This window comes from Monopterus albus, unplaced genomic scaffold (genome assembly GCF_001952655.1).
Source record: "Monopterus albus unplaced genomic scaffold, M_albus_1.0 scaffold260.1, whole genome shotgun sequence".
Classification (NCBI taxonomy): Eukaryota; Metazoa; Chordata; class Actinopteri; order Synbranchiformes; family Synbranchidae; genus Monopterus; species Monopterus albus.
Genome location: NW_018128140.1, coordinates 808,197 through 818,330, shown reverse-complemented (window position 1 = coordinate 818,330; position 10,134 = coordinate 808,197). Strand labels below are relative to the sequence as shown.

The following is a 10,134-nucleotide window of genomic DNA, read 5'->3' as shown; positions in this document are numbered from 1 at the left end:
TTTATGTTTGAAGCCTGAAATGTGGCAAAAGGTCGCAAAGTTCAAGGGGGCCGAATACTTTCGCAAGGCACTGTATATTTCTATATTTAAAAGTACTTTATGTTTATTTTCCTAATACAGCCTTCAGAACTAACTGTGGACAATAACATCTTGCTTTGCTTGACCACTCAGTATCATGTACTTGGAATCAAATGGATCTGAACTGCTATACTGTATGTCTTTCTTATGTTGTTATTCCCATCATTCATTCATTCATTTTCTACCGTTTGTTCCCTGAGCGGGGTCACAGGGGGGGCCGGATTATTCACATCACAAAGGTGTAAATAAGAGGGATTAAAAGATGGTTATTCAGGATCTGGAAATCTTTAAAAAATCTGAATGTGGATCTGAGTGATCTTTTCCTAAATTGCTTTGAAATACTGGTACACAATCTGGCTGAACTGTCTGATCCTGACTTACTAAACTTCCATTCATCCATTTTCTATACCGCTTAATCCCAAATGGGGTCACGGGGGACTGGAGCCAATCTCAGACAGCTGCGGGCGAGAGGTGGGGTACACCCTGCTTACTAAACTTTGGTTTTCCAAATCTGATTGAGATTTAAATCTTTGAAATCCTGGGTCCAGATGCTTTCCTGTCTTACAGATTACTCATTCTTCATTTGTGTTGAAAAAAAACATCCTTTTAAGTAATTTGTGTTTTTATGTGTCACACTACAGATGAACAAGTGCTGAAGGTAGTGATGTGACGTTCCGTATCGAGGCTTCGAAGCGTGTGCCGAGTAGGGGAGGGGGCGTTTCCGCGATGCAGCGATATAAACCCCTCAGGCTCCATTCAAAATGTGGGTGTTTGATGGAGAAAAAGAAATTGCCTAAGACCTGCCACAGTGGAGAAACTGTTGTTTTTTAAATAAAAACCAATGATGTGTCCCCTAAACCATAATCACTGGCCATACCTCAACGTTACAAAAGCACAGTCATTGTCCATACCCCAACCCCAACCACCCTCACCTCACTGTAAATAATCATTTCCATTTTCATCATTTCCAAATAATCATTTTCCATACTGCCAGTATATATATATATACACAGTATACTGCCATCACTACAATATACATGTTTTGCATACTTCTTTATTTTGCTGACAGTTTTATTCACAGGCTTTCTGCAAAATGCCACACACTTCAAATTCATGCCAACTGATATTGTTGCATCCAGTAGATGTCCTACTAGAGCAAATGAAGCTTAAGAAGCTTTGCGCTGGAGTGAACCAATTGGATGAAAGGCTTCATTGCTTCATAAAGCTTCATCTGCCCATCACTAGCTGAAGGCACTGCAGTAGTCAGTGAAGCATATTATCAATATAATTCCACTGGTATAATAGGTCCATTGGTGTTTTCAAGAAGCCTAAATACAGACACAGCAGGATGAATGTTATGGTTTTGGACTTGCTTCCTGTTTTTGTGCTATAATTTTGGTCTGATTTCCTGTTTCATATCACCTCTCCTACCCTAGCTTTACCCTGGGTCCTAATCACCATTCATTGTCTGCACCTGTCGCTCATTATCCTCTGGTCTTCAGCCTTTACAGTCGTCTCCCTGCTTTCTTTCAGTCACTTGCTGGTTCATCCTGTATCTTGTATCCTGCACCTTGCATCTGTTCATGAGACCTGTTCCTCCTGTGTCGTATTCCAATCTTTTTTTGAGCACCTACCTACCCTGCTGTTCTTGTCTTCCTTTTGCTGTCAGCTGCCTACAGAGCTCCGTGCCTGCACACTACACCCAGTTATTTCCTTACCATTCACCACACCCTGCAGAGCAACTTGTAAGTTCAGTATCCGTCTCTCATTTTGTTTCCTGTCCTAGCTACTTTGCGTTGCTCCTTTGAATTTTTTTGATTATCTGCCTGTAAGGAGTCATGATTTGTTTCTCTGATTTTGGTTTTGTTGTTGTGAGTATGTATTACATTTACCCACCTGGCTCCCTGCCTGAACTGTTTTGGTTGTAGTATTAGTTTGTTTTTGTTTGTTTTTTGTTTACTTTGTCAGGTTGAGCCTCTAAGTTATAGTCTTTTGTTCAATATATCTTGTTTATTTGAGTTTTATGAGAACTATTTCCTGGTCCGAGTCTGCAAGACCCAAGTCCAAAGACCTAACATAGAAAATAACAATGTGTTTGATATGTTCAGTTTTATAATTAATTGACATTCAATTGCCTAAATAGTCAGCCAGATTTTTTTTAAACATCCATTTTGAACACTCACAGCATCTGTACCGCAATTGCACAAAAAGAAGTGCAACAAAACTCGTATGGTATCTCGCATAACTGGGGTTTTTGCAATCCATGGCACACTTGACCACATTCAAATTTTATACATGCCTTCTCATGATGTTAAATTTCAGCCACAGTGATGGTAAATGAAGCACTGAGGGTATAAATTTCCTTGCTCTCCACTGATGTTTTACATCCCCAAATGGGAGCACCTTAAAAAAACATATTGTATAAGACCAAGACACACATTCCTGCAGTGCAATATTTCTTCTGTTTCTCTGCTGCAAAGCCCCACTGTGACCCCTTAGTAATTATTAACACAATTTCATTGTTTAGCACCAGAAAATGAGCTGCAAATCCTTAGTATATCCTGCTATGTGGGTAATTTTGCTTGCGAGTTAGAAACAAGTACATTGTTTTTCAATTATGATGTTTCAGTGTTGGATTGGCAGCTTAAATGTTTTTGCAGAGGCTCTTAAACATTGGCATGAATAAAATGTAGGAGGAATATTCAATATTTTTACAATGGTTTGCAGTGCCAGCACAGAGCCTTCTCAAACCATCAATGCGCTCAATCAGGAAAGACACAAATTTGTAAGTATGGGATCATTTTACTTAAACAAATTTGGCATCACTCCATCAGGAATACGTACATGCAGAGAGTTGAAGCCCAGTGAGTAACAGTGAAGCTGAATATCCCTCCTGCTTTTGAAAGAGCTTTGATGCTGGTAGTGGTGGGGTGGAGGACGGTGAGCTGCAAGGCAACCTGAACTGTCATGACATAAGTAATGAAATTTAAATATGTTGGACTAAGATGGGTAAAATGCATTTCCATACACCAAACTATAAACACCAAAGAGGTGCTTGAACTTGTGCAAAAGCTTCATATGCAGTGTTTATAAGATTAAAACTGTGTGTGTGTGTGTGTGTGTGTATGTATGTATACAGAACAAACAACAACCTCCAGTCTACACTGATGTATTTCTTTGACTGTCATTAAACATTTACTTACATATTAAAGTCAGTTAATTGGACATCTGCATTTTCATTTTCCCCAGCATGCTATCCTGGCTAAGAAATTTGTGGAGGTGATGACAAACTACAATGAGGCTCAAGTTGATTTCAGAGATAAGAGCAAAGGACGAATTGCCCGACAGCTGGAGATCAGTGAGTTACAGCTGATTAAACATGCTCTAATCAGATATACTGTAAACACAGGTTTTATGACTAGAGTGGGTATGGAAAGTTTTCACATTTAGTTATGTCTTAGACTTATCTTAAAATGAATTCAATTAATTTTTTTCCTCATCAGTCCACACAGAATATTCCACAATGATAACGTGAAAACAGGTTTTCAGGGTGTTTTTGTACATTTATTGTAAACAAAAGACAAATGGCCCATTTACATAAGTATTCAGACCCTTCACTTAGTACTTGGTTATTAAAACACCTTTGGCAGCAACAACAGCCTCAAGTCTTTTTGAGAATGACGCTGCAAACCTGGCCCCTTTCTTTTGGAATTTTCTCCATTCTTCAAGACAATCATTTAAGGTCGACCAGGTTGGATGGGGAGCGTTGGTGCACAGCCGGCGATGCTGTATTGGGTTCAGGTCTGGACTCTGGCTGGGCAACTCCAGGACCTTCACAGAGCTTTCCTGAGGCCACTCCTGTGTTATCATGGTGTTAGGCTTCAGGTCGATGTCTTGTTGAAGTGTAAACCTTCAGCAAGCCTGAGATCGTAAGCACTCTGGAGAAGGTTTAAATTCATAATAGTTCTATATTTTTCTGCATCCATCCTTCTATACTGACTAGTTTCCCAGTCCCAGTTGCCACAGCCCGATGCTGCCACCACTGTGGTCTGACTGTAGGGATGAGGTGATGCTCAGTGCCTGGTTTTCTCCACACACACACACACACACCATTGGGAATTGTGTCGAAATAGTTCAGTCTTTGTTTCATCAGACCAGAGGACTTTGCTTCTCATGGTCTGAGAGTCCTCCAGGTGGCTTCTGACAAACTCCCAGTGGGCTGTCATGTCTTTGAGAGGAATGTCTTCTGTCTGACCAATCTACCATAGAGTTTTAATTGGAGTGCTGCACTGATGGTTATCTTTCTGTAGGGTTCTCCCATCTCCAGAAAGAGACTCTGGATCTCATTCATAGTGACCTTTGAGTTTGGCTGGGAGACCAGATCTATGAAGACTGGTGGTGATTCCAAACTTCTTCCATTTGAGAAAGATGGAGGCTGCCGTGCTCTTGAGTACTTTCAATGCTGCAGAAATTTTCTCATATACTTCTGCAGATCTGTGCCTTGACACAATCCTGTCTTGCAGGTCTGTCGACAGTGCTCTTGATCTCATGGCTTTGTTTTCACTCTGACATACACCATTAATTGTGAGACCTTATACAGACAGGTGTGTGCCTTTCCTAGTTATATCCACTGCAATAATTTAGGCACAGGTGGACTCTCTAGTCAAGCTGTAGAAGCATCTCAACCATTAATAGGACTAGTGACAACAGTTTTGGTCTTTTATTTTTAATAAATTTACAAAACACTCCTATGGAGCAGCACGGTGGCATGGTGGTTAGCGCTGTTGCCTCACAGCGAGAAGGTTCCAGGTTCATGGCTTTTCTGTGTGGAGTTTGCGTGGGTTCTCTCTGGGTGCTCCGGCTTCCTCCCAGAGTCCAAAGACATGCCGCTTGGGTTGATTGGTGAATCTAAATTGCCCGTGTGTGTGGTTATTTGTCTGAATGTCAGCCCTGTGATAGACTGGCGTCCTGTCCAGGTGTACCCTGCCTCTCGCCCGATGTCAGCTGGGATTGGCTCCAGCCCCCCAATGCTCCAGTCCCTTAGTTCTGGACTAAGCGGTATAGATAATGGATGGATGGAAAACACTTCAAAAACCTCTTTACTTTATCATTGTGGAGTATTGTATGTAGATTGAGGAAAAAATAAAACTGGACCCACTTTAAGATGAGTCTGAAACATAAAACCTGGAAAACAAAGGGGTCTGAATAATTTCCATATCATTGTATTTCCCACATGTCAGTCATACATGGTACTATTACTCCTTTGGAAATGATCTGGGGGGCTGATTGGTCTTATACAGTATATGGTTCATTTCATTTGAATATATTGAATGTCATTGTTATGCCTACTCTTATGTGAACATCATTGCAGCATGTTGTTGTCTGATAGAGAAGGTTTTTTTTTGTTTTTTTTTTAAACATGACAGTGACAACCACTATTCATGTTTTGGAAGTCATAGTTTGGAACAAGCACATTTTGAAGCATTGCATTGGTTATCAGGTATGATAAATCCAAAATCAGACTTGTGATCATCATGATTAAATATGATTCTTAAACATTTTTCTAACGGCACTTTTGAGATTTTTTTTTTTTTCACTGTGATTGGCTATTATAACCAAATGTTATAAAAATCGCATTGTACTGGTACCCATATGGGTCTACCAATCACTTTTCACATCAGAATCCATTGAAAATAAGGATTAAGGGTTCGATCTTTTTGCAAGGGCACAGTGGTAAACCTGTGTCTAAATTCCAGGCATATTGTTGTTTTGGTGACCACCAAGGGCAGTGTATTTTTGTGTGCCAACAGGCATTATGGTGCACATTGTGGAGGAGAGGTGGAATACATTATTATAGGGATGAATGCATCATGGGCAGGTGGAGTCTAATCTACCTTTATTCATGTCCCAATCAAGCCAGCTCCTCTCATCCTCTTAACTACACACAATTTGTTTTATGGTTTTTTTTTTTTTTTTTTTTTTTTTTTTTTTAGCTGAACACAGTCACAGAATTTTGTTGACATATGCTGTCAATACAGGTGATTCTCAACAAAATTCATATTGTGTGAAAATAAGTTGGTCTATTTTGTTTTGTTTTGTTCAAATTTGGTAGTTATTTGAATTTAAATGTTTAGTTCTGCCGAATCCTCTGGACCCTCCCTAATCGTAAGAACCCACCCCCCACCTACATTATTACATTACCATTAACAGGTGTGACAAGAGCAAAAAAACTAATCCTACCTATATGATTGAGATTTATTGTTCAATAGAGGTAGTACACAACACATGGTCACACTCATAGGTCTGCTGTTTTCAGAGCTTAATAATATATTTAGGTTTGACAAACCAGTTACTTTAACTATGACAAAAAGTGGTGCTATGTAACTGACACTTCCCACACGAGATACACAGCAGAGCCTCTCCTATATCTATCGCAGCTACAACTCGGGTATCCATACAGTGACTCTCTCAACATAACTGTATTTGTAGTTTCGTAGGAATTACAATAGTGGGAAAACAAACCTATGACACAGAGTAAATTCTATGGATGTTGCAGAATCTCTGTAGAGATTACATTGTAAACAGTTCTTTTTCATTTCCAGCTATTTAATGTTTAATCTTGGGTACCTCTAGATTAGCTTTGCACCCATCATAACTCCAAATAGTCTAATTATTTCAGAACAAAAGGATAGTTTGTGAACCCACACAAGTCTTGCTGCCGGTGTTGTGCTGAAAGTGGACAGCACAACATACCAATTAATTTGAATTTTTCTTCCATAAATAACCAAACAATGGTATATGTACCGATGAAGAGATTTGTAACACTCTAAACAAAGTGGGTAATTGGGGAAACCCTATATTTTAACTGGCATAATGCAGACATAGTAACTTCTCCTGCTTTACAATAATTCTCTAACATTACAGAAACAATGTATTAACAGACAGGCAATGTGTGTGTAGTGTTGTGTGTTTTGTTTTTTTGTTTTTTTTTCCCTCTTCTAAAACTTAACCCTTTAGTCCCACTGAGTAGTGGAAACATCACTCCCTTTCAAGTAGCTCCAAGGTTGGTAAATCTAGCCATTGGTCACTGAGTCTTCCCCAACACGACCAGATACAGTTCCAAAGTAGTGAAATTAATTCCAACAAATATTGTTGCACCAACAATGACATCATGAGTTATTAATCTGCTTGTTAACCAGCAACACATCACATGTGGTAGACACACTGGCCTCAAGCAGTCAAAATAAAAAGATGTGCTTTAGGGGAGCATTGACTGCTGCAGGGGGTCCTGTACAGGAACATTCCTGGACATGCAGTAATCTCAGGCCGTGTTTTTCTCCACATCCTTTGGTCACAGTGCAGGCAGCAGGAGGTAAAATGTATCCACAAAACTGGGCAGTGAAAGAAAAAAATCCCATTTTTAAAGTGGCACTGGTGGATGTCAGGCAAGCTCACATGAATGCGCAACTGCCTGAAGATTATGAACATTCAAGAAATTCCTTAAACTATCATGTAAAGCTTTATCTGTTTAGAAGACTCTACTGAGTGAGGTTGTAAGACTTGTATAAAGTAAGTTGCTTCTGCACAGATGTACTAGAACATATAGACACCTTTATTTTATTTTAATTTTTTTTACACCTTTAGGTTGTATGTCCAACAAAAGAGCAAAACAAGTAGTAAACGATGCAGAAAGACAAAGGAATGCTCACTGAGATGAGATAATAGGAATAAAGGAATAAAAATAGAGTACTTAAAAAATATCTAGGTCCCATTCACTCCACATTAATCCTAGTCTGGTAAAACATTGGATTGCTAGAGACCATGCATCCATAGGTAAAATGACCCAACACTGCCTCACTTTTCTCCATTACACCCCTGTCTGCACACAACAGTAACCACTTTACCCCAGTTGCCTGTAGGCTACCAGCTGCTCCATTTAACCAGCGACACATGCAGTGGGCCTATGCTCTGACATACATGGGACAAATACTAGCGTTTTGTGCTGTTTTGGTCTCTCCATTGCCCCTGTGGCCATAATTGGTAACATGATGTCCTCACAGACTCGAGAGCTACATGCAAAATAACTTAAAGATTTGAAAGTAGCAGGTGATGCTTGCGCAGGCCCATACAGCCCCATTAGGAGCAGCAAAACATGTGACCGTTGCTTAATATAACTCCCACGTGGGATCCACACACAGCAATAGGCTGGGGGGAAATCATTTACCTCAGGGTGTTTATTTAGATCCCCAAGAACACCAGTCCAAACCACACAGGAGAAGACCCCTTTAACTGCACCTGGGGAATTGCTGTCACATGCTCCTAGTCGGCTGGTCTGTCAGTAGCTGACAAGGCAAAACCCTGACTAAAGTTATGTCTTTTTTAATTCATAAAAACATAACAGAATGAAGCTAATTGACCTTGTTTTCTCACTAATGCATACTCAACGGTTGACTGTTCACAGGGTGCTTTTGGTTATTATTGATGTGTCATATTGTGTCACAAAAACCTGCAGAGCAGTCCAATATGCTGACTTAAGCTTGCCTCCCCCCCAGCTCAGGATAGATGGGTAGGCCAGTCCCGCTCGGAGCTGAGCGGAAAACCGGAGTGGCCACTCGGGAGGACGGCCTTGGAGCAGAGCAGGAAGTTGAGGCCAATAGCCTAACCAGAGGCGATAGAAGGATCCCCATGGAAGAGGGCTGGAAAAACAGACAGGTGGCCAACATCGGTAGTGGAGCCCCTCAGGAGAATATACAGGTAGCCAGTGTTGGGGAAACCTCTGGAAGATGAACAGAAGGATGGGGTCAATGGTGAAACTTGAACTGACAAGGATAGGACTGCCCCGGGGCCCTTGGCTGAAACAGAGGAGATCCAATTCTGGGCAGCTGCTTTAGTCTGTGCACCCATCACAACCTAGATACAAGAAACTGAAGTGCTGGCATTGCTGGAGACCCCCCGAGGCACAGGGACTGGGGCGGTTGTGTTGCTGATGACGAACTCGTTGACCCACTAAGAAACAGGAGCAGATGTGGTGGTGTCAGAGAATTTTCTGGGGGCAGGAACATTGGAGAAGTCATCATGGACCCACCCGGGGTCCAGAGCAGACAAGGCCTTGAGGAAATTGGCCCCATTAGGGGCCAGCGTCCCGGCTAACTCGCTCAGGAACAGGATCAGAGGCGGCGTTGAACTCGTTGACCCAATGGGGAACCGGAGCAGGAGCAGTAGGGGCATCGGCATCACAGCCGACCCGCTCGAGTACCGGAGCAAAAGCGGCATCAGATCATTGTAGGATTGGAGCCTCAGCAGGGACATTCTTGTCAGCAGACCAGGAAACAGCTGCAACAGTGGGAATGCTTTCACTGACACTGAGGGTACGTTTACACAGAACTGCTCTTGACTATAAACACCTACTTTAGTATGCATTTTGGCCTTCCGTTTAGACGGAAACAGGTTAGCCGGGTAGTGAAAACAGAGACCTTTTAAAACGGGTCCCAAAGTGGAGAGTTTCAAAACGCCAGCTAAAACGTTTTCGTGTCAACGTTATAATCCGCATATGTTTACGAAACGATGACGCCATCGCCCCACGTCAGCTACTGCTAGTGTCACATTGACTGCGACATCAACATAAACAATGGCGAACTATATGCTTTCATGCTACACACAGATGCTAATGAACTTATTAGCATTAGTACAACTGCTCCTTTACTACTGCTGCAACCAACAAAATAATGTTGGTAACTTCGTAGGTCTCATGTCTTTAGATCCACCGCGGAGGAAACCAGAAGGGCAACAAGGAGAAGATTTTGGGTTAGACTTGGTAGAACTAGCAGTTGGTGGGACAACTTTGTCGGTGGTGTTGTTGTGGAAGATGAATGGAGGGAGAACTTTCGCATGTCCAAATCATCTCTCATCATGCTGAGCGAGGAACTTCGTCCGTATATTGAAAGGCAAACAACAAACATGAGGGCACCAGTTGGCACGCTCAAAAAGGTTGCATTGACGCTTTATTACTTGAGCGACGGCTACGGAAGACTGCTAACGCCTTTGGCGTGTCGCGAT

The 10,134-nt window shown here is 41.6% G+C and overlaps 1 protein-coding gene across 1 annotated transcript in view; it reads left to right on the top strand.

Annotated features, from left to right (window-relative positions):
* The window catches only part of stx3a (syntaxin 3a), a 94,470-nt gene that overhangs the window by 34,713 nt on the left and 49,623 nt on the right, over positions 1-10,134 (top strand). The window contains exon 6 of the mRNA XM_020621499.1: positions 3,328-3,436. Coding sequence (XP_020477155.1) covers positions 3,328-3,436 — 109 coding nt within the window. The remainder of the gene's footprint in view (positions 1-3,327; positions 3,437-10,134) is intronic.